We start from the raw sequence: 24,892 nt of genomic DNA, 5'->3' as shown, positions 1-24,892 counted from the left end.
CCATGATAAGTCTTGACAGGGGGTCCGGCGGTGGGGGGCAGTGACGCACCGGGACTCCTTGCACACATCTTGCCAAAAGCATCCAGTCACGTCTAAAAGGGAGCTTCTGTGGCATCAAATCCTCCAAAATGAAAAAAAAAAAAAAAAAAGACGTGATATGTTGAGGCTTAAGAAGGGCGCCGATGAAACCATCCGTGTGGGAGCCTGAGCCTGTTTAATGAAAGGCTGCTCTATTCCTCGATTGGAAATTATATATAAAAAGTTCATGTTCACTGCACGTGGTCACGTGACGAGCCGCGGCCAATGAGAGCCCGAGGTGGCTCGTAAAGCCGGATTGCCATGTTGTAAATTTTCATAAACAACAACGGATTTATGGCCCAGTGCTGGAGGAAGAAGGGAGGGAGAAGAGGGGGAGAGAGATGGGGGGGGGGGGTGTACAAAGGAGGAGGGAGGGAGGAGGTCAACAGCAGGCGCCATCTTAGTGAGGGAAGAGGGAACGCAGAGTTCAACACTAAATTCTCCTTCTCGTGCAGCTTGCCTCGTCTCGCTTCTTCATAGTTCACATTCCCACAAGTGAATGTTGCCCTTACTCTCAGCTACACTTTTTTTTTCCAACAGCGAACGAGTCATTTTGTACACATAAGCGATCTTAATATTATAGTTACAATGACAAAGTCGCCACAGATGCGAACACTTTTCCAGCGTTATTAAACCAAAACAAATGAGAGAAACAACCTTCATTGCATTATAAATGATTGTTCATTTTAAATTTGCACTACCACACTATTACAATGACCTGATTTGATGAAGTTTAATTAATAAAATAAATACATGCCGTTAATAAAATAAATAGATTTATGGGGCAGGTTATATAGTCTTGATAAAAGGAAATTGATGTGTAGTATATATGTATAATGATCTAGGAAATGTTTGAATTTTGTGTGTGCAACTATATTTCCCCTCGTTTAGTGTCAAAATAAAAGGCAAATTTACAAAGGAATTGGCGCGTGTGTGTTAGGGGGTTATTGATTTGTGAATCTAATCAGTATTATGCTCTGCATGTTCAGTGAGTTTAAATGGGGATATATTGATATATTGAATCAGTATTCAGGGATGGTTATTGAAAACAAGGTAATGAATAATTTGTGGACAAAGAAATGTCATTTTAAGTTAAAAAAAATATATATATATATTTCTGGAGTCTCCAAAAGGAGCTCACAACAGAATTGCTTAAAATGCTTTATTCTATTTGCATAAAGTGTCGGTGGGTGTGGCAAGTGGCAGATCGCTATAATGTGCTTACAGGGTCCGTTTTGAAGCTGATTTTGTGTTGCAGTGAGTCTTGCCTCCTCTGAGCATCCATCGCCAGACGTGGCTATGATCCGTCGCTCTCGACCTGCTGTGAAACTTCTTGCATCCCGCGGTCCTGGAATCAGATTTGGTGCCAAGGTGCAAAATATCTCCATGCTTCTCTGCTGCGTGAAATGGAAGAATTTCTTTTCCGATTCGATCTGGGATTGGATTTGCAGTGCCATCGCTCATCTGGTGAAAACAAAATGCACGAGTTTTACTGTATCTTGTAAAAAAAAAATTATGATAATAAAGCATGCTCAAAATCGATCTTGATTGTCTAATTTCACTGTTATTAAATTATATAGCATGCTTTTGTTTCATCTACACCATTCCATTTAAATCTCAAAATAAAATAAAAAACTTCACCAGTGCAATGTAAATCCACCTGACTGATATGCAACTGTCAATACAATGCTTATTGATTCAACATCGAAAGGAACGCGTTGGGATAAAAAAAAAAAAAAATAAATAAATCCCAGCCGCCTTTCCCCGCAGAGTGCAGGTCCAATTAGAAAGTAGCTTCAGAGTGCAGGAGAGCGATTTACACAAAAGGTCACTTTTTTTACAAGCACAAAGGGGATAAGAGGCTATGAGAGTAAGTGCACATACCCCCCCCCCCCCCCCCCCCCCATCAACGGCAAGGTCTATTGGCGCTGAACAGAGAGGCGCTGACCAAATGAATTTATGGCTGCAAAACTCATTAGTTGCGCAATAAAAGTTTTACGATTCCTCCCTTGCAACACCAGTGGCTTCACGAAATTAATTGAAACACCAATGGTTAGGCTAAGTATCCTTGTGTTGAGGGAAAAAGGAAGGGGGGGGGGCGGTATAGTCACACTTTGAGCCAGTAGCACATACCTGCTGTTTGCATCATCCAGGCTGCATCCGGTGTTGCTTATCCGGGCGGCTGCTGCAGGCTGCCGGGGCCGGATGGGAGCAGCTGTCGGGGAGCTGCATGGCGGCTCTGGACAAACGGGCTGGGTGGGGGTTCCGCCTCTGGACTTGGACAGGACCGGTCAAACGCAAGATCCCCCACCAGACTGCATGGACTGGATGTGGAGAGCGCAAATTCCTCGGCAGTGTTTGGAAACACAACCTATACACGGCCGTATATTTACCATGAAGAGCGTCCACATAATAAGAAATCATATTTTCTTCCTGTCTGATTTGTTGGTCCAGAATCCTCAGTGTCGTTTTTACGACGTTGCGTGATATATGACAGCAATACGGCCTAGATTTACACCAAACACCATTTTTGACCGTGCGCTGAGGAACTCGGTCAGTCACGTGACTCCGGCCTGCCTGTTGTCAGCCAATCGGTACAAACGCGGGCTATATTCACCAGAGTGAATTTAGATCTTGAATGCTAATTTAAAAACGCACATGACAATATGAATGGGTAAAATGTATATTTGGAAACACCCATCTATTCATACAATGCATCGTCATCATGAGGTCAAACAGGCCTCAATTTATCAATCTGTATTACAGCCCAAATTTAGCATTTGTTTTCCCCAGTTTTAATAATATTTTTGTATTATCCAAGTTTGCATTAATCATCATATAAAAATAAAATTAAATGTCCGATAGGCTATACCCAAATACGGCTCTTTGTCTTGCATTCCCTTAAAATTGCTGGGTGAAAAAAATTGGACCGACCTTGGGTCAAATTGATCCAAATTTGGATAGTTTTGTACACAACAACCAGTTTGATGTTGTTTTGTACGAAACAAAACAGAAAGTTGAGTCACATTGGTCCAAGTTAGCAGGTCGGTCCAGTTTTTGACCCAGCAGTTTTAAGAGTGTAGATGCTTTTTGGTTACCCATTCCACGGTTCCATATAGAATCAATCATGAAGCATCAAATTAGAACCAAACAATTATCGGCTATTATTACATAAAATGTATCCTCTAAAAATGCGCCATCATGGTACATTAAAAAAAAAAAAAACATTTTCAAAAAAAATATAGTAATAAAGCCCTGAATTATTTTTTTCGAGTAATTTTTTTGACCTTGTAATTATATTTAAAGCACATGCTTGTTTCACGATAAATACGTGTAATACAATAGTAAATATTCGCCTCGAACTGTAGGAACTATAATCAAAATAATTGATAAATACAAAACAGAAGGACAGTCACCTTTTTATATTTCTAACAATTTTAAAAACAGCGATTAAACGTAACTGGGATATGTCAATATGTTTTGGGGCGTAATTTATCCATATTTGCCTTTTATGCCACTTCGGTTTCTTATAATCATTATCATCATTATTATTATAATTATTATCATCAATAACGTTTGTGACATTAAACGTAGTTAGAAATCCATTAACATGTGCCCGTGAGAGTTGAAGCAGCCCCTGACCCTGCGCGCGCTGATCCCTTCTAACCGCAGTCATGTGTTTGGCTGGTGCTCGTGCACGTGCAGAGACTGTTAAAAAGGTGTGAAATTGTTTGGCCGGACTCTTAAAAATGTTACTAGAGTATTTCGCCCACTGCCGCCACCACCACAGAGCAGGTTCATTAATGCAGACCGGTGCGAAAATGCTGTTGTGGAACAGTGTCGCCACCCGCTGGAGGAGAAGGGGAATGACATCACGCACAACGTCGTTTGTGTTTTTTTTCTAGCAATAGTGCATAATTAAATTATTATATTTGTGTTATATTTCATAGATCCGGGGTTTCTGAAAGATAAACTGTTTATAAATGCCCCACAATTCCACTTGGGGTGTGTACTCCATATTAGTTAGCATACCCTGGAAGAATCTGTTATAAAAGAAAACATGAGTGATCAGACTAAACACACAGTTTTAATAGGATTAAAATAATTGTACAATCGTTAAAACATGGCAATAAAGAAAATAATGAAATGGTCCCGTTCAGTCACCAGTCATTCCAAAATAAATTCCAATGTCACAAATTCTACCAGGGTATGTAACCTTATGAGCACAACAGTATCTGGAAAAAATATATTAAACCACTGCAAAATTAGTCTGACAACAAATGAGATGGGGTGAAAAAACAAAGTGTTTTGTTTTCTGATAGTAGCATTTAAGACCATCATTGATTTTAACATAACAATACACGGGAAGAAAAAAAAATTGCATATTAAATCACAATCGCAATATTGAAGAAAAAAAATGCTATTCGATTTTTGAAAATGGTTTAGCCCTCTATCTATCCTAGTTCTTATCCCCCTCCCCGGGAGCTATAAATATATATTTAAGACGGTCCACATGCACAAGGCTGCTACTGCGCGTCTTTATGACCGTCTCGACGCTGTGCAACGGGGGTGCAGAGGGCGGAAGGTTCCCAGGTAGAAACAAAGGCTGCGTCCAAATGACCGTGAGTCGTGCATGCGCGTCCCCGTTGGGAAGAGTCCAATAAACCTGATCATTTCCGCTCGGCCTTTTGTCCAGAACCAAAGAGAAGAAAAAACAAATGGGTGTCATTCTGGAAACAGCCTAATTGTGTCTGGACGGCCATAAAGCCATTAAAAGTGGAATGCCAGACAGTATAGGAGACCAGGCGGTTTATTGCGCTGTCTCTTGGCGAGTCTTTGAAGTTTGGGTCCATCTGTGTACCCCCTAAGCGCGTCACAACACACTCGGAGTCTTCGGCTTCAAAATTCGCTTCGGAATAATCCAACATTTTCAGTTTTGAATGCAGGGCGAGATGAACAAGCCGGGGGAGTTGCGCTCGATCACGTGATTCATGTTTTGTCCAAAATTAAAAGAAATTCTCTTCGTGTGCAGACTTGACCCATGCCTTGGAGGAGGCCGTGGTTGTACAAAGATTCATTGACGAAGAATCCAAGTGTTTATTCCTGTGTGGTGGCGTCTTGATTTAGTCCAAAAAAAATGCATTGTCATTATCCCGAACCCGCTCAAAAAAAAAATAAAAAAAAAACAGAAAAGCTATCTTCATCTCGCCAAGCCCTCCGTGTCATTTTCTTGTTTTGTGTTGGGCTTGCCTCGCAGCGCTTTGCACCTCATAAAATGTTATAGCGGTAATTGTCTTTTACGGCTCTATAGAGCCATCACCATCCTCTGCCATCACGCCCTGTACTGTAGAGTCCAACACGATATATGCTCATATTTGTTCGGCTTCTGAATAAATCGCAAATTTCCGTTTTTTCTTCAACCAACCCCCCTACACACACGCCGCGGATTATAAACACATTTCAACGCAGCGTCAATTAGGCAACATTCGTGCAGATAATTTGTTTTATTTTAATAAATAAAGTACAAATTACATTGGAGAACCAAAACTCAGACGGTCGGCGGACCCAGAGGTAATCAATTATAACCTACAGTATGTTATTGAATTCCTCCTCGCTAAATAATTGCTTTTCCTTCCCGAAATAAAAAAAAAATCCTTAAATTCGGGCTTATCTAACCAATCAATAAATTCTACAATAATTTGCCATGAGAGGAAAAATAGGTTATTGTAGGTAGTTGAATAACACATAGGTAGTCAGTCATGTAACGTAACAGAGCTTCTCTGATATTCTAATACTTTCGGAGGTTTCTGAGATGTAGCACCTATAATTTTTTTTTTTTTTACTATACTGCCAGACTAAACTCAGTCATAATTCTAGCAATAAGAGAGAAACAACAACAAAATCCAACACATTTTACAAACTAGCTCAGGTGACTGTGAAATAGACAACAGAGAACACATAGCTGGAAACATCCAAACACAAACAAGCACAGAGACCAGGCCAAATAATTCACTGTAACGAGGTACTAACAAAAAAAAAATAAAAAACAAAAAGGACAACTAACAAAAAGGGGCACTGTTAAAATTGTGCAATATAAAAAAGGTAGTCGCTTCAAACGAGAGCCTATAACATGCTTCTATACAAGACAATGAAGCCCAAATAGGTTCTGCTATATATGGAACACTAAAAACGAGTTTTTCAAGAAGCTCCAGCGGAGCGCGTGAGAAAAGCTCGCCATTGGCCTCAACGTGAATCTCCTTGACTCATCAGTCACTCATCTTTAGACGCGCCATCTTTGTTAAACTTCTTCATCTTCATCCGGCGGTTCTGGAACCAGATTTTAACCTGTCTCTCCGTGAGGTTCAGCAGCCTGGCCACCTCGTACCTACGGTCTCTGGTCAGGTAGGTGTTAAAGAGGAATTCTTTCTCCAGCTCCAGGATCTGGTGCTTTGTGTACGGACAGCGCTTTTTTCTCGTGGCACTCGCGTGGAGCCAGTTGGACACGGGGTTATCTGAAAAGAGTGGGGAGGGAGGAGGGGAGGGAGTGAGGACTCTTTTTCGGGGAAGGGGCGAACATCTAAATGCATAGAAATGTATACACATGCATCATGTATAGGGTGAGGTGAATAAATGGCCGCGTTGCAGGAGTTGCCAATTAATAGGGACCGTTAGAACAAGGGTTGGGCGTGGGGACGGGGGGGGGGGGTCGCATAAGGAAATGGCATGTTAAGTATGGCATCTGATGTGACGCGAGCCCCTCCGCGTGCATGCAGCCTGGCGTGACAGTAATATCGGAGGGAGGAAAAAATAAAAATAAAACCCACGCGCAACTTACTCGGATCCAGGCTGGGCTTCTCTTCACCCTCCCCCGTCACGTCGACTCCCCGGCCGGCGAGCGCCTCTTTCTCCCCGGCGGATTGCACCGAGCCGTTGCTGTAGTCGGAGAGCAGCAGCGCCGTGTGCGAACCGGCAGCCTCGGGTTTGATTCCGTAATGGTGCGACGCCTGTAATCCGCTCATGGGCAGAGACCCGGACACGGGTTCCAGAAGCCACGATTGGTAGCGGGCGTCTGACTCGGCCCCGACCGGGCCTTGGGGGTGCCCATAGGGGTGGTGGTACACAGACGAGACGCTTGCCGGGAACTGAGCCGGGACGTGGCTCCACGAGGGGCCGAACACGGCAGGTTTGGACGTGAAGGTGCAAGGTCCGAGCTCGCCGTGCTCACTGATGGAAGTGGGGTGCTGTCTGCCGTGCTGGTAACCGGGCCCGGAGGGGTATCTCGGAATGGAGAGCTCCTCGCTCTCGGGGAGAATGAGAGAATCGACGTAGTAACTAGTCACCGCTCCGGATGTCGACATGGCGGCTTACTACACGTTCACACGCACGCAAGTTAGCCGGCCAGCAGAGCCATACAGCAGCAGCAACAACAACAGAGGGGAAAAAAGCACGCACACACACACATACACAAGCAGTAAAGAGAGCCTCACAAAATAACAATGTGGAGAAATCAAGTAGCAACTTGGCCCCTCACAGAACTACAGTGGGTTGTAATGTGGGAGCCACGCCGCGAGGCCATTGGACAGCGGACGCACGTGATCATACAGGCTGAACAATAAAGCATAAATCAATCCCCTCTGGTCATTAAATACGCACACAGTCCCCAATAACAAGCATGGTTGTGAAAATGGGAATAAATGAATAAAACCTGATAGATGCTAGATTGGAGAAAATATGAATGAAACCACAATGACGTCAGGAGGGGGGGGGGAAAAAACCTCAGTTTGCTGCATGTCCAAGCCTTGCTGCAAACGACATTTTCTAAGATCATTTTATGAGCTATTTTATAGGCCACGTAAGCACCCTGCTAACCAAAACAAAATGTTTAAAACAGTTCAAGGCATGCGGTAATTTTGGTACAAAAAAAACAAAACAAAACAACACTACTTGAGCTGAGCGACTTTCAATTTTCATACTTACTTACACACGTCTGCTAATTCTAATATCCTTCAAAATTAGATGAAAGGTGGAAAACGGCGACTTGGTGAATTTCAGAGCTAAACTGAAGTGGTTATTTGCACCCTACAATTTGGATAATGTCTGCGTGCCCGTGTTGTGGCATGGAAATAAAACATGCTCATTAACTTTAACGTTGATTGGGGGTTGCTTTTAACAACATTTTCCTAACTTACAATTCACGGCAAGGGCTGCACAAGCGGCAAAAAAAACCCCCACACACACTGACCTACGTGCGTAAGCGCCACAATTTATTTTGATAAGTTAAATATGACATGGCGCGCTTTAGCCGTCAAGAAAACTAACATACATTTAAACATCCCATTAGTCAAACACATTCATAAACATATTTTGTAATATTTATATTATCAGTGGTAATTAGCCGGTTCTCGGTTGTTTTGACGCTGCCCTATTTTAAATGATTGTAAACGATACATGTATTTACTAAAAGCACTTTCGCGCGCGTTCAAAACGATTCCCAAAGTAATGTGTGTATGTAATAAAATAAAACAAAGACATAAATAGAACGTTTGACGTGTTTCCCACTGAATTAACACGAGTAAACACGACTGAAATATTTAGCAAACAACAGCTATGGCGGATTTCGCTCTTTAACCCGCGTTCGACTTGTTTATTGTTTGCTACGCTGTTATCGCGTCCATTGGCCTGCATATATTTCACCATGAACAAATAGCGTTCGTGCCTCGGCGTAACCTTACACTTATACGCAGCTCAAATATGCAAATGGTGGCTGCGGTTTCCTTCTTTTAGAATTAAACGACGCTAGCAAGTCAAGGGATCGGACAAATAGTTCAAGAAAGCAAGCTATGATTTCGACAAAAAAAAAAACATCTACAGACTGAATTTAACATCATTGCGTTTCTGTGTTGTCGTAGTACTAATTGTAGCGTTTTGAGGGAAGCGCTCAAACAAATGTCTAGTGATTGTGTTGTCACACACGAGTGTGCGTATTTTTGCACGTACTCACAAAACCACAAGGCGATTCCAACAGAAAGCGCCTTTGTCATTGAAGAAACAGAAATGGACAAGGTGTACATCCTATTTGCAGACTGCCACCTTATAGGTACACATTGTTTGGCTAACAGACATCAAACGAGTTTGGAAAAGGGGTGGGTGGGGGTGGCAGGAAGGGGTCTGCAGAATAGACCATCCACAAACGCCTCAGATGAGGAAAACACGCCACTATTGCAATGGCTCTCGGGCTGTAAACCTAAATCAAGGTGTTTTTTTTCACCAACTTTACCACGGGGGCTATTGAGCTCGTTTGCTTCGGTAGATAACAGCCTGTCTGGCGGATCTAAACGTCGCCATAAAGTCCCTTCCCCTCCTTTTGTCTGAGCCACTATTGCGCAGCGGAAGCATCCGGTCTCGTTGCCCACGGAGGTCGCTGTTGGCCCATTCACCTTCCCCTTCCCCTCCACTGCAGTGGTCGTAACCGAGGCCTTGTGTCTGGCGCGTCTGCGTCACGCTTCTCGTGGAAAAAAATATGGGATATTTTCAAACAACATTATTCTTATGGAGTGGATGTCGTTACAAGTGATGCGATGATCGTCCGACATGAAAAAAAAAAAAAGAAGTTTGCAGCTCAGCATTAGCCAATTCCTTTCTTGAGTCGTTCGCCTGGTTCAGATCACGTTACTGACATTTCTCTGGTTTTTTTTTTTCTGGGTTTGTTTGTTTTTTAAATCCCTGCATTTGCTCTCCATTCGGCGTCGATGTCCATAACTGGGGCAATTAAGACAGTTTCATGTTGCAGAGTTCGAAATGCACCCCAACAACATGAAACTACCTAAACCACTCGACAGTCCATCCGGGGCCTCAAGTCACCAAACAACTCGGCAAATAATCAATCCAATCGCGCCAAACCAACCGAAACCGATGAAAGCAGAATCACGCTATAACGCAGTCGGTGCACACTGCACTTACACACACACGCACACACACACACACACACCACACAATTCAACGCACTTACCCTTGCGTCATCCCTGTGCTAAATCCTGTTAATTCCAAAATCAAAAGAGCAAAGAAATGGATCCAGTGTGCAAGAATAAGAAGCATGCAGCGAGCAGGGCCGCCTCTCCGTTTGAAAGGCTCTCCCACGACTGAAGGAGCTCTTCGAGGAGAGGGAGAAGCCTCATATATGCAGCCAGTCATAAAACTCCACAATAGCCGCCTGCATGCAGCTAAGACGCCTTCGAGCCTCATTTCTTAATTATTTCCGATGCTAATTGCCTAGCACAATTGCCTCTCGTTTTAAATACAATCCAAATGAAAGATTTGGGGAGTTCGGGGGTCACACAAAGATAAAACACACACACACACACGTATATACACAGGGAGCAAAAATACAAGCAGCTACGTATACTGCGCCAGAGCGATAATTTATTCAGCATGACACAAAAACACAATGTCGGTATGTACACAAAATAATATACAAGTCAAAAACATGGGCGCACGTGCCTCGTTTTTTTTTTTTTTTTCGTGGAAACGCCCCTAAAGATTGTTGCTCGATTTACACATACACACAAGAGGCCTGCTGACTAGACATCGAACTTGGTCACAGGTGGATTCTTTTTTTGTAATATTGATTTCATGCAAATTGTGGTCGAATATTTTCGTAGAGAATTTGACTTAAAACAGGAAATGTGTCGTTTGTTTTTTTTTGTTTGTTTGTTTTTTTCTTAATGGATGAAAATTAACTCCACTGACTAGCTAGCCAATAATAGACGAAGAGAACGTAAACAACATTGGAAAACATTCGGCATGTTTCCACTTTGAGTCACAAAGAGGGTGTGTGGAAATCAAGCTTCTCTGGCCCACATGTGAAATGGGTGGGGCGTGGTGGTCGTGGTGGCAATGGAAAGTGGGGGTGGGTGGGGGGGGGGGGGGGTGGCAGTCATTTGACTAATAATCTTATCTTTCCTTTTTAATGTGTTCTTTTTTTTTTTTGGTTTTGTTTTCACCTCGTTTATCACGAAAATCCGTAGTTGGAGGTGAGCTCCCGGATCCTGTTTTCCCGCGTCATTTTCTTCAATTTCATCCTGCGGTTCTGGAACCAAATTTTGACCTGTCTGTCAGTCAGGTGCACGCTTTTACTGATCTCCAGGCGGCGCTCTCGAGTCAGGTACATGTTGAACAGGAACTCTTTCTCCAGCTCCAGAGTTTGGTGCTTGGTGTAGGGGCAACGCTTCTTCCGGCCGCTCTTCGCCGTCAGCCAGTTGGCCGAGTTGTCGCTTTTCTTGTCGCCTGAAAGGGGACGACACACACACACGCACACACACACACTTGGTTTAACATTCACAGCAGTGTGGGCTTTTGTATTTTTGTGACATGCACTGCATGAGTGTGACTGAGTATTTTGATTTTTGCATTTTCCCCTATTGTGTGTGCGTGTGTGTGTGTGTGTGTGTGTTTGAATTTCTGCATCGGTCATATTTTTTTTCTCGTGTGTTAATGTGTGTGTACATTTGAGTTTAGTGAGTGTGTGCTTCTAATTTTTTTATTCCCCTCAGTGTGTGTACAAGTTTTTTTTTTTTGTTCGTGGGTGAATATATGAAAGTATTAGTACATTTCTGTGCTGTGTGTGTGTGTGCGTGCGTGGGTGAGTTGCATTTTTGAGTTAGTATTTTTATATTATATTTGTGTCAAGAAGTGGCTTTGTATCGAGCTGCCCACTATTTTTATTTTTATGGAAGTCAGTGTATATTTGGGTCAGCGTGTGTGTGTGTATTTTTTGTGTGTTAACGTTTTTATATTTAGGCATCTTTCTCGATGTGTGTGTGCATTAGTGTATTAGTGCCATTTGCTGTTTTTGTGTTAGTGCATGTGCGTGTGTGTAAGTGTGTGTGTGTGAGGGGGGAGTCTTCGTGTGTGTGTGTGTATCTGTCTGTCAGCGAGCGTGTGGTAGCGTGTACGTGTGCTAATGTATACCAGGACGTCAGTGGGCGCGTGTGTGGTGCCGTGCGCGTGCACGCGAGTGCGCTTGGCCAGAACGTAGTAAAATTGAAATGACTTTGGTAAGTTTACAATGCGTGCTGTTAATGACAGGAAAGCATTAAAACCTTAATACAGTATTGTACAGAAAAAAATATAGGACGATCACTTAAATAGTTAGGATATAGCCTACAAGGCTAAAGAATTAGAAATTCAGTATAGCTAGCTACGTGCATCTCTATTAAATGCGTATGTTTTTTAAAAAAAAAACAATGTAGTTCTATTGTTATTCAAGAACCTTAGCAATACTGTCTGCTGCATGTCTCTTGACATTTCTACACGATTATCGACTGCATGAATACTTGCAGTATTAGACAGTCACCAGTTTGGCAACTGCGAAGATTCCAAAGACGTGTCTTTAGGCTATCGAGCTTAACAGGTGCCGCATCCAAACACAATAAACACTAGTGCAAGAAAACACCCACACTGAACGTCGACTACCTTTGGTGCCCTTCTCCGGCCTCTCCTTGTCCTGCTCGTCGGTCTCCTCGGCAGAGGAGTCTTCTGCATCCGTGGATTCGCGTGGATCTTCGCTCCCGGCTGCGGCTTGGGGCTGCCGGTCCGAGTTCCCCGCGGACACGCGCTCCTCGTTGTCCGCGCTCCCTTCTTGCTTGGCGCTCGGAGCTTGCGTGGAAGTCGGTGGCGAGTGAAAGCGGGCAGGGGGGCCGCAGTGGGGGCCCAAATGAGAGTAGGGAGCCTGTGGGCCGTCGGCGTTGTAAAGTTTATGAGGCTGTGCGTGGGTTTGGGACAAGCGGAAATAGCACGGCATGGGAACTGTGCCTCCTCCGCTATCCCCTCCGCCTCCGCCGCCATCGTTCACCGAGCCAGCCGCGGCTAACCGCGAATATGTCAAGTCTTCGGCACCGGAAGCTTTGGGGCACTTGGACTGCTCATAGAGACAGTAGGTGCTCTCTTCCTTAATGTTCTGCGGGAAGGAGCAGGGCGTGACCTGAGGACCCACGGAGCGCTCTTGGTCCACGCGACATGACCTCTGCGCGTCCATCCACATCTCCATACCGGACAGGTAGGCGCCCGGAGCGCTGACCACATTTTGGGGCCCCACGTCAGCCCGCTTGGGGATACCTGTGAAGTATCCATAGTTGTGTAGTCCGTAAGGCACTTCGGCGGCTGCGCTATGAGGCACGCACACGGCGGCGGCGCTTCCCGCGTAATGACCTCCGCAGTTCTCAGCCCTGCCGCTGATCAGAGAATCCACTAAGAAGGCATTTCCTGATGGACTGTCCGAACATGACATTATTGTCGAGTATTTGGGCGAAGGGAGAAGGTAGCCCCCTCTGTCTGACATTTCTTGTGCAAAACATGCTGGATATGATTAGGAGCACCCCTCATTCTAGCGTGTGCGGCTGGCGGCCAATGGGAAGCTCGCAAAGGGGCTAAGTCCCGCCCACTCGGAACCTACGTAGCACATCTATCAAGCAGCCGAGGACGAAGAGAGCGCAGCCATCACTGTACGCCTTCATCTTGCTTTAATGCACCATTAGAGCTTGAGAAGGATCCACGCTCACCGCGACACATCGCCCAAAGTTGCCGGAACCGAAAATGGGGACGCGGGAACCATCACACGGATCCCCTTTGCAGGCATGAATAATAATAGTGCGCATCAAAACAAATAGATCTTGCAGAATGTGCCGATTCAAGTCGAAACCTGCACGGCTGCTAAATACGCACCAAACAGAGACGTGTAAAAAAAAAAAAAAAAAAAAAAAAAAAAAAAGCCACGAGACTTGGAAGGTAATAAAATGTTGAAAATGTGCCGATGGGGCTTCCACCAGCCAGCAGCAGCTCTTCTGCTCCACAAAAAAAGAAAAAAAAAAAGATTTAGAAAAAGATGAAGAGACATTTGTTTGCACTAATATGCCCTAAGGAGAATTGGAGCGAACAAAACCAACATTTTTGTTTGGTTGTCATTCGAAGGCATGACCTTGCATTACCTCACGTTTCTTTTTTTTTTTTATGCTCAGATTTATTTGAAATGGTGTAAAAATCAACCCATATTGGCCAAAGCTACGCAAAGGAACGTTAACAATGATAGCTATTTTGCTACCAGATGAAACAATAAAAAATGTTATTGGGGAATATTTAGGCAGGGGAAAAACAGGTTTTATGATTTAACTGTTCAAATGAAGACAAGATACCTTTATGTGAGAATATTCGTCGTCTTAAACTGTTACACAAATGTATAGGCCTACTTTTATGATTTGGGGGGAATATAGGGATTGATCCCCCCCTCCCCACACCCCCACACACAATTGTTTTAACGATGATATTTTGGGGGGTTATTTGTCATTTATTATAGTTAGAACAACCTCATAAATTGGTGTTAATACTTGTGCCTCTGCACGCAAACAGCCAGACGCCGCGTTCAAAATCAAAGTGTGTGTGTGTGTGTGTGGGTGTGTGTGCGCGCCACACAGCGCGGTCTTTGCACGTCCACTTCATCTTGTTGCTCCAATTCGGGGCCATAAGGGCCACAATAAAACTTTCCTTCCAACCTCCTTGCAGGGTCCTTGGCCATGTACAGGCTTATTGCTCAAGTTAATTTCGGCTAGCTTTGCCATTACCGGCCGCAGGTGTGCTGCAAGACCCATGCGGGCTTCTTTACAAAAAGGGGGGGGGGGGGGGGGGCACTGGCGCAGGATCAAGACTTAAACACGTTTTGATTAAGAACTAAAAAAAAAAATACAACGGAATATATGCACCATGTTTGGGATTATAAGGGCAGGTGCTATTTGCCAATATCTTGCACATGTGCATATACATTAGGGCTGCACAATATAGGAAAACATGCTATATGAGCGTTGAATATTGCCATAGATAATTCGATGCTTGGCATTTATATAAAGAAATGACATTTTTATATTTTTTTAATGTGGCAAAATAAGCAGGGTCGATGTATACTTAGCTAATTTTATTTTTGAATATAGAGGCAATATTTTTAAATTTATTATAGGCTAATGCTCATTCTATACAACTATTGGACGACGCATTTAAGGCTGCATCCGATTGGTCAAAATCAAAAAAGCATCCACTTCCATGTTATGCATTTCGCATGGGCCATTATCTTAATGATATTTTATTTCATACAGCCGATATCATACAGCCCTATAAAAATAAGTATATATTTGTATACATACACACACACACACATGCACACAAACATGCACATAAGAGTTTATTCCATTTTTTTTTTACATTATGTATAATTTATTATGTACTTTATATACCGCATATTGTATTTTTTTTTAATAAATGCAAGTCATTTCAAAAGCAGAGCCCTTATATTTTAGCTTTCAAAACGTCTAACTTAAGGGAATAACGCCAACGAATGACCAACAATATAGTTCCAAAGCATATCTTCTCCCCCTGTGTCCTGCCAGCCTCTCGGACATATGAGCCGAAGTGGGAACTAAATACGTCAATTAATTACGTGCGTCCACTATTTTACAATTTGGGCCTGTTGTGGAGCAAGAGATAGGGGGCTATCGATATCTTTCCGCTGCAGTTATTAATTGTAGCTATTAAATCTTCATTTTCACAGCTGCCCGGCCATTTTAGCCTCTCGACAGTTTACTCGGAGCAGTGGCTTTGATCAGGCCCATATAATGGTGGCCGAAGAGGCACTCAGGGTCAGATCATGTTCGTCCAGAGTGCAGCGATGAACAATAATGCGGCGTTTTATTACATCCAGCGGAAGCATTTATTTTTCACCAGAGAGCAAAAAAAAAAAAAACGGGTGGGGGGGGGGGAGCTGGTCCACACGCACTGACGTCCACAGACACCAAATCGCCTCAAGGGCAACATGTTGGGTCCAAAGAGCGGAAGGAAAAAGGAGCCGCAATCTGCACCCTATCGCAACCAACAATCGACTTTGACTAATAAGACTTTTTATACACTTGGCACGTTCGCTAAGTGTTTTGGAAGGACGTCAAGCGTTGCTGTCTCTCAAGAGGAAACGAGGAAGATAAATGCGCTGCTGTGATTTAAGAAGGTGACTGTTTGAACGCGTGTTTTGGGCTGAGCCACCAACATGTACAACAAGTCCGTGAGGAGCTTTTACACTTCGAGGGTTGCTTGTTGCGAATTGGACCGTTGAAAAGCTCCCGCTCAGCGAAATCAAGAGCACATGCATGCAGCAATGGCGCACATGTGTTGCATTTGAAGGGCCCCCGCGAAGAGCGGCTTCGGCGCGGCGCTGGGAGCTCCTCAAACCAAACAACGAGGGTTTTTACTTTCGATTTCGCCAATAGGGCATCAAAGGCATCGAGGAGCAGATACTCACAAGGCAAAAAAAGCGGCGATTTTACCTGCCTGCGTATGAGGTGAAACCACCACGGCCGTGACATTGGTTGCAATAGCGCCGCCCGGTGGCGAAGTAGAGTCCAGCCCGGGATGATTGAGGTGGACAACTCACGCGAGGGAACCCAGTCCAAAAATGAAGTCCACGCAGGCACCAAGAAGTGTTTTCCCCCCTTATCCTTCCTCTTCCTGTCGTGGCTCTCGCCTCCTTGGTAACACAGTTAATAACCTTGGGTCTCAGACGCTTTATTGCAGTGCACTCCAATTGTACAAATGCTCCAGACCCTCAGACAGCTTTTACGACCGCGTTGCCTCGGCAACGGGGAGGATGTCCCGTAATTAGGGACAGAATTCCAGCGCGCAGTAAGGGATGCGCGCAAGACAAGGCCGGACTACAGCACAGAGGGGCAACCATAAACTTCAGCCTCTCTCTCGCCGGCGTTTATGACCCTTTTGACTGTCATATATGAACGCCAATGCGCTGCGGCTAGCTGCCATAAACACAGAGATAACAACAGCAAATATGGCGACCCTGCCCAAACCTAAGAGCTGTTGGAACAAGGCTTTCCAAAGCCAATATGTGGCGTGACAGCTTGACGGCACAAGACAAAATCACCCCCCCCCCCAAAAAAAAATAAAACTGAGCACAGAATAGTGCATGTTTTCTGCACATAAAATGCTATGTTGAGTATTAACCCAAATGATAAAAGCATTCTTTGAAGAAATTGACCATAAAATGTGACTATTTGAGTTCATTATCATACAGACGTAAAAAAAAAAACTAAGAGCACAGCAAAGAATTTGCAGTAAAGGTAAAAAAAAATCATTGCGATGCAAAGAAATTTCAGTGCTAATTTGAATTTTGGGGACTAAAAGTTTGATTAACAAGCATCCTTGATTACAAAGTCATCTTATTCATTTTAATTCTTGGAGCTATACAGTTCTGTAATCTTTACCAGAGCTGTGTAATTTTGCTCAATTAATTTGCACATATAGCCAACATATTTTTTTTTATGCAGAACAAGAAAAAACACGACTGATAAAACTATTTTGCATTTTAGAATTTTTCCCAATTACGGGGGAAAAAATACAATGTGAAGTAAACTCAAGCACAATATTATAAACAAATGTCTGTACTAAAAAAAATAAATTAAAAAAACACGCATACAAACAACACTCCCTCCAATGATATTTTCAGTTGTTTTTATTTGGAAATATAGTATAATACACAATCGTGTTTGGGGCATAAATAACACGCAGGAGATTCAATACGTTGACCCTGACCAGCTTTTCGCCCTGACAGCATTATATGAAATGTACGTTTTGTTTTCCATAATATTCAGATTAAATGCGTCAGAACCAAATGTTTCCGAGTCATGAAAGAAAACAGAATAAATTGAGTTAGGTCAAATTAGAGTATGCAGGAGACCTTCTGCATGTTTCTACCTGTATTTTGGGTGTGTACCTCAGTGCAACTCCCGTGGATCCAGGGGACGAGCTTATGTCTCTGGTGGTTCGAGGCCTGTAGTATTGGACTAAAAAGTCACTTAATAAAAAAAATGGCGAAATGGCATTGTGGGTTTACGGGCTATTAAAAAGAGAAGCACATATAAATACATTTAACCTGCTTGTTATAGTAAAGTTTGACTTGGTTAGCCGTGACAAAAAAATATAGTAAACGAGTGGCGACAAAATAAATAGGTACACACACGAAGAAAAAAAAAAAAAAAACATTACGTTACATTCTCATTCGTTCGGACGCTTTTTGGTCACACCAATGTTGTTTAGATTCACTTATGAATTAACCACGACATCCATTTTGCGATTCCATACCCCCCCAAAAAAACTAATTACATTTTGATAACAAAATACACTGGTTTCAGTCTGAGTAAAAACTGAAAAAAAAATGAGGACGCGTGAATCACACTATTGCGTGAAGTGGGCGTTCATTGCGCGCAATAGTCGCAATTCCAAAATTAGAGCTTGAATAGCAGAATAAACGTCCATGGAGGGGGTGGGGGGGGGGAGTCTTCATTCAAGCTGGCTTTTTCAGTCATTCGGGTGCTTGCCCGCGAACTTGAAACGCACCACTGTTGTTTTGGCGGCCATTGTGGCGGTGCGCGACAACAACCGCAGCCTGAGAGAGTCATGGCGTTGGTGGCACGACGCCCGCGTGGGTCCAAATAAATCGCTCACTAAAGCAGAGGGTTGGATGTATAATATTGCAATCTGTCTCTGTTCAGCTTCTTCTCCTTCATGCGTCGGTTCTGAAACCAGATCTTGACTTGGCGGTCGGTGAGGTTGAGCATCCGAGACAACTGCAGCCGCTTCTCCTTATTAATGTACACACTGAAAAAGAATTCTCGCTCCAGTTCTCGGATCTGATATTTGGAATAAGGGCACCTCTTCTTGCGGGTTCTCTGTCCATCTAGGGAGCGGACAAAAAAGGGAGAGGGCTTGGTTATCATACACACCCAAACCAGTCAAATTCATGTTGAAATGATTTCCCCCCACTTCGCTCGTTGCAAAGCAAAAGGGAGGAATTGCTCGAAAACATTCAAATCAACACTCGAGCTATTCCACATCACCAATAACATTCCCCAGTTGAGTCAAAACAGTCGCTGCTGGTTGGCTTTGACCTTTTGCAGCAGGGGAGTCAGCAGCGGGCTAAATATACTCCACTCACGATACTATGAAGAGTGGGTGCAGCTTTTAAAAAAAGACAATTCGCCAAGCCTGGGGTAACATGGGGTGACGTGCTTTAACGTAAAAACTCGTACGACTTGACAGCGAGAGCAAGGCACCGCCCTCATAACAATGCAAGAGACATTTGAAAAGCTGGATGAAAAAAAAAAAAACGAGGTTTCTATTGGACTCGTGCAGACTTTGTTAAATTGTGGAAATACCCCCCCAAAAAAAATCCCTATCATGCTCGACGTCAATAGCACAAAAGTCAGGGTGCAGTTGGTAACAAAGTTTTGTTGCTGGGAGACAAGGGGAGGGGGTCCACGGGCCCTCTATAAACATTATATGCTTATAAAACAGCATATAAAATTTTTAACAGCGGCGCGCAAGATTACAAAGTTTCTCTCATAAGCAAGGTGCCGACTTTAATACATGCAATACTCACTGCTGCTGCCGCTGCTGCTGGATTTCTCCTCATTGTTGCCGGAAGACAACTCGGGGCTGCTGGTGTCCTCGCGCGGCTCCTTGGCTTCAGCGTCCCGGCAGGAGGAGCCCGAGCCCGAGCCGGAGCCGGAGCCGGAGCCCGAGCCCGAGCCCGAGTCGTCCGGAGCCGAGGCGGGCTGCTTGCTGTGCGTTTTGTCGCCGGAGTAGCCGTTGGCCGAGGGGCTCTCCGACGCCGCGCCGTACGCCGTCTCGTAAAACTGGTCGAAAGCTTGCGGGAGGACGCCGTTTCGCCCCACGTTGCCGTAGAAATTGGACGATCCTCCGGCGCCGTGGTGGTGGTGGTGGTGATGATGATAAGCGGCGGCGGCGGCCGCCGGGCTGCTTTTGCCGAAAAGCTCCGACTGCGCCGACAAGCAGTCCCGGTGCACCATGTCCTCGGCGCCCGGGTAGCACTGCGACAAATTGCCCCGGTGCGGCCATTTGCTTGACGCGTCAATGGCGGCGTACTCCCTGAACGTCACCTCCCTGACGGGTTGGACCTGCGGGAGGTTCGACGAGTACGAGTAGGTCATGGGCCGGGTGCTGGGACTCTGGGATAAAAAGGAAGGCAGCGCGGGGAACTCGGTCCCCGCCGACACGTAGTAGGTGCAGCTGGGTAAATACATGTTGGAGCCGACAGGGACCCGCTCGTCAAAATCCATCATGGTATCGTCGGAGCCCGGGTTCTACGCCTCGACGCTGGCCTTGGATTCCTCCGCACCCGCCGTCAACATGGCTCTGAAGCGCCGTGCTTTTCTCGCCTCTTTCAAGCAGGTCCGCGAGGCAGAAATTTGGAGACGTAAAGCTGACGTGGAGAGCCATCGCCATCCACTCCACGGAGGCGGGAGTCACGTGACCGCGCGGCGAGAAAATTGACAGATTTTCCCAGTGTGTGCGTGCGCGCACGCGGGGCGGCGCGTGCGCGCGTGTGTGCGTTAAGCTTGACATTGATAGTTTATCGCCATGTTGGACTCGGAATGAATTCTTTGAAATTGCAACAAATCAGAGCGAGCAGAAACCCCGCCATCATTCCTTCATGACTGTTTGCGATCGCACCAATTCCTGCTCAATAATTTGCAATAAAATCACCAAATATCACAATATACCTCCACCGCCGTACACGCTTTATTTTTTGGGATATATTTCGACTTTTGTGCATACGAGCGTGATTTAAATGACGCCGAAAAGGACAGATTGGAGAATTGTGCGTAACGCAACGTCAATTGGAGGAAGGAGACGGTCAAGCTTATCTCCAAAGTCTGCTTTTAGAATCGTCTCAGTCATCAGCATTTGGTGTTTTTACAACACCGAGCATTTGGCTCGGTGCGCATTTGGTTATCAGGGTCATGTTCAAAGTAGCGGCTAATGTTTCAACCGTCTCTACAGCAAAGTTAAATAAGGGGGAGCAATATTGCTCCAAAGAAAAACAGCGGATCAAATTTGGTCTCAAATCGAGGCTTTATTTTTAGGTCAATTCCACACGAATGCAACGTATTTAGAGTGGCATGTTTGCTAACGGGCTCCAAATGCATTTGATCACCAGGTATTCTTTCAAATGGTACGTGACTTACAAGTGTATTTTACTTGACTCCAACACGGAGGAATAAACCGCTCCATTTCTCGCAGCACGCTGTGCCTCTCCACTTTTACGCGCGGCTATTTCTTCATGTTTTCCTCGACATATTTATGAAAACATGACTCTTCCAACAGGAAAACATCTTCCAGATGTTTTCTTCTTAAATCTATTTTTTATTTTTTTATTTTTACCACGTCACCTCCCAGGTCCACGAAAGAAACCGGTTTGACTCCTACGTGCGGCCATTTGCAGTTAATTCGAGTACACGGCGCTTTTCAAAAGCAATTTCATGCCGAACTTGAGTGCGCGTTTGTATACACTTTCTGGCTTTTTATTTGGCGGCGCTGTCACGCAGCAAATTGCGCTGCTGCGAGGCCACCGTGGAGCTTGTTTTGGAGCGTCTGCAACCTGACTCTAATATGCTCTGAATGAGAGACTTGAGCTTGGATTAAGAGCGCCGTGGGCCGGCCTGGGCCCCACAGCCACGCCGGCATTTGGGGGCTCCTGATAGCACATGTGAAACACAAGCTGAAAATATCACATACTAATATGCTTCATGCGTGGGGTTCAAACATCAGGAAGCAACATGCCGTGTGGCCCTGCGGCTTTTGTTTTATTTGGATAAATTGCAGGCGGGGAAACAAACAAAACAAATCTTTTGGAACTTTAACACGCTCCGCCTCTCAGCCAGTCCAGACTAATTCTACGAGGTGTGCGGAGGCTTTTAAGCTCTAATTGAGCACAGGATGCACAGGAAAAGCAAAGGCGAGCTCTGCACAGACCTGCGTATTTTATAGCTGCTATACTATTCCACTGAGCTTTTTTTTTTTTTTTTCTTTTTCCCCCCACAGCCAGGCAGACACCACAAAACTGGCCACGCGTGACAGCAAGTCGCCACCTACGCGGATCCAAAGTCAGCAGCTCGAGGGACACAACAACACAAGAGCGGTAGGATGCACTTGCAAACAAATCGCCGTGACTTGACGCTGACTTGATTGGCTTTGGGGAGAAAAAAAAATATATATATCTAAAAATAGACCATGCACGAGCGTTGTTAAATGGGTTTAACCTTGAAGGAAAAGTGTGGCTGAGCATCATTCTTGTGGGATTTTTGGCAAGCAAAGTGCAGTCTGGCACGGGAAGAGCTTTCAAAGCCAAAGCTTTGTCTGAACGGTCGACTTCAAGTTCGGGGGAGGGAAAAAGAGGCACAAAGAGCAAAGGGACTACTGTGCCCCGGATAGAAGTTGCTTTAATTGCTTTTGCATTTACGCATGCTTCGGGTCACAAGATTGCACTTTCATGTCAAAGCTCGGGGAAACGCTGTCATTCCTATTTGGGAATTGTGTCATTTTAAGTGGGACTGTGCAGCATTTGTCTTATGTTAGTTTGAATGTGGGGAAAACAAGATTTGGAAGTCGAAGAAACTTTGCCGTCTAATAGTTTTCTTTTGGAGGAAAACTAGCGAGTGAATTGAGGGAAACTGTCTCATCTTAAAACGACATATTTGCCATTTTGAATCGGAAAACAAGCTTAACACAAAGTTAAGAAAAAGATGCACTTTCAAACTTTCTTTTATGGTGTTAGCTTTGTAATGGTCTTATATTTTGTCACGGAAACAGTAGACAATAATGTCCCAAAAGATTGAAAGAAAGCTACCCTGTAAAACGTATTCACTTCTTCCAACTTTTAATGTTTTGTGAAAGAAATTAAGTGAGTCCATTTAAGAGAAAATGACAAATCTCAAAATGACACATGACCTTTTGAATGGAAAAACAAACTTCATATTTGAAGTAAAGAGAAGGCCCTATCACTTTCTACAATCTTGCTATTTTGTGAAATAAAATAAAAATGCCTCATCTTAAAACAACCAACGCCGCCATTTTGAACAGAACGACAAACCGAACAAAAAGAAACAACACTTTAAAACTTCCTATTTTGCGAAAGAAACTACTAGTGAGTAAACCCAAACGGCCTCGAGGAAAAATATTGACCTTGTGTACACATCCACACGCATTTCACCTTTTAGCTGTTTAACAAGCACCATTTCAACATTCTTTCATTCAAGCGAAATGAATTCAAGGGGCAAGCCCAATGTTTTTTTTAATCCCCCCCCCCCCCCCAGACAAACAAGTGATGGGCCAAACCCGGCCGTGTGCCATAAAGCCTCGTTAGACTCCGAGTCAACAATTCATTGTGAGGAGGATCTGAGGGTACAGTTTAACGCCACATCAGGTAGGCCTGCCTGACTGTGGGCTGTAAAGCAGCCTAAATTGGCGCATTCAGCCCTTGCAGAAAGAAGCCTCCTGTAGTTTGAGTCCTTCGCTGGAATAAAAAAGGCACACAGCTTTTAGTGCCGCCTGGTTTTGTTTTCATTTTATGGTGGAAAAAAAAAAAAAAAAAAAAAAAAGAGCTATCACACCTGCAACTCAAAGGGAAAATACGCCTTAACTTTACAAAAGAGGAACAAGCTCCGACTGTGTTGTGATTTGGAATTAAAGTTGAAGGAATAAAAAGGACGTCAGATGCGTAAAAGTATTCAACGTAGCACTTTTGCGTAAATTCACCAACGCGATGCTTCCGATTTCCTTACAATGATAAACATTAGCATATTATTTGCGACGCTCCCGCGTGCGTTATTTAAGAGTAAAATCTTGTTTTTGAACTTGAATGATACGCGCTTGCCGTCTGCACCAACACCAGACGGCAGTTGCACGGGGAGTGTAAAACCATTTGGGTGGAACAGGGTCAAAAACATTTACAACTTTAGAGTTTAGGAGCGGAAAAGACGACGAGGACATAAAGGTGAGTTAAAAAAAAAAAGGGGGTGGGGGTATAAGAACCTGATTCGAGGAGCGTCTGATGACTTCTTTCTCCGCAGGTGACAGAACAGAAACGGAACCGGGACCACACAAGAGCCTCGCGGGGAAAGTGAGCAACTCCACGGTCAACGGGAGCATCTCTGGACACGACAGTGGTGTTCCACAATGACGGGGTTCACCCGTGGATCGCATTTCGGGATACAATGGAGCGAGACAGAAGGGAAGAAAGCGGATTTTAGTGCCACAATAAATGAAATGGGGAGCATGTGGAAAGTGAATGTATTCACACACTGCATTACATGTGTGCAATAAAATGCATTTCAACACAGAATGCGCTGCAGTTCACATTTAGATTAACGGCAATTGAGGAGTTCGGAATAAAATAAACATGAGCAATCTGAAGCTTAAACGCATAGGTAGAAAAGCATTTTTTTGTTTGTTTGTTTGTTTTACAAACGAAGTGGCTCATCTTCTCCGTTAAGTTGCATTTAAACTTGGTCACATTTTGAAAATATTTCATATAAAAAAGAAAGACTAACATGCGCGTTGTAGCCTTCTAACCCGACGGAGTTTTTTCTTCATGTTAGCGCGAATTAAAGTTGCGCTTATAAGGCTCACTAAATTACAGTTTTATGCCTTTAAAACATCTACAAAAGATTTATTTTTATCAGATGGTTAGCTCTTTGTTTTCATTAGAAATTAAAAGAAAGATCGACCAGGGTTTTTTCACGACATATTCGTGCTACATGTGCTAAACTCCCCAATATGACGAAATACGCCTCACTTTGTATGCACTGGAATCCTTTTCAAAATATAATGGGCAAATAAAGTGCAATAAAAAATTGCTTGATGGAATGTTGCTGTTTATTTTTTAATGCACAAAACGGGGCATTTAAAATGTCGC

General features: G+C 44.1%; 2 protein-coding genes across 10 annotated transcripts in view; both read right to left on the bottom strand.

The window, feature by feature from the left end:
• Positions 1-5,587: 5,587 nt before the first annotated feature.
• Positions 5,588-10,196, bottom strand: hoxa9a (homeobox A9a). 2 transcript variants are annotated; one of them, XM_086014557.1, is made up of 3 exons: positions 10,088-10,196; positions 6,914-7,445; positions 5,588-6,590 (listed from the first exon to the last, which is right to left on the bottom strand). In XM_086014557.1, the coding sequence occupies exons 2-3, from the start codon at positions 7,434-7,436 to the stop codon at positions 6,349-6,351; spliced, it is 765 nt and encodes a 254-aa protein (XP_085870683.1). In that variant the 5' UTR covers positions 7,437-7,445; positions 10,088-10,196; the 3' UTR covers positions 5,588-6,348. The 2 variants fall into 2 exon arrangements, with proteins under 2 accessions (XP_085870683.1, XP_085870682.1); XM_086014556.1 differs by lacking the exon at positions 10,088-10,196 and having other exon boundaries at positions 6,914-7,533.
• Positions 10,197-10,998: 802 nt separating this feature from the next.
• The window catches only part of hoxa11a (homeobox A11a), a 33,139-nt gene continuing 19,245 nt past the window's right edge, over positions 10,999-24,892 (bottom strand). The window contains exons 1-3 of one of the 8 annotated variants that reach the window (XM_086014645.1): positions 24,010-24,115; positions 12,550-13,191; positions 10,999-11,361 (exon numbers count right to left, since the gene is read on the bottom strand). In XM_086014645.1, coding sequence (XP_085870771.1) covers positions 11,087-11,361; positions 12,550-13,123 — 849 coding nt within the window. In that variant the 5' untranslated portion in view covers positions 13,124-13,191; positions 24,010-24,115 and the 3' untranslated portion in view covers positions 10,999-11,086. The other 7 variants (XM_086014641.1, XR_015082090.1, XM_086014643.1 and 4 more) reach the window with 7 other exon arrangements.

Source organism: Filicampus tigris, chromosome 18 (genome assembly GCF_054856515.1).
Source record: "Filicampus tigris isolate MCC_2025a chromosome 18, RoL_Ftig_1.0, whole genome shotgun sequence".
Lineage (NCBI taxonomy): Eukaryota > Metazoa > Chordata > Actinopteri > Syngnathiformes > Syngnathidae > Filicampus > Filicampus tigris.
Note: the sequence above shows the minus strand (reverse complement) of the source record. Positions and strands in the feature narration are given on the sequence as shown.

What these genes read in the sequence shown, in the direction of transcription:
- hoxa9a (XM_086014557.1), bottom strand. Translation starts at nt 7,436, where the DNA reads ATGTCGACATCCGGAGCGGTGACTAGTTACTACGTCGATTCTCTCATT. An exon ending in GAAGCCCAGCCTGGATCCGA is followed by an intron (nt 6,591 to 6,913) that starts GTAAGTTGCGCG and finishes CACTCTTTTCAG; the next exon opens with ATAACCCCGTGTCCAACTGG.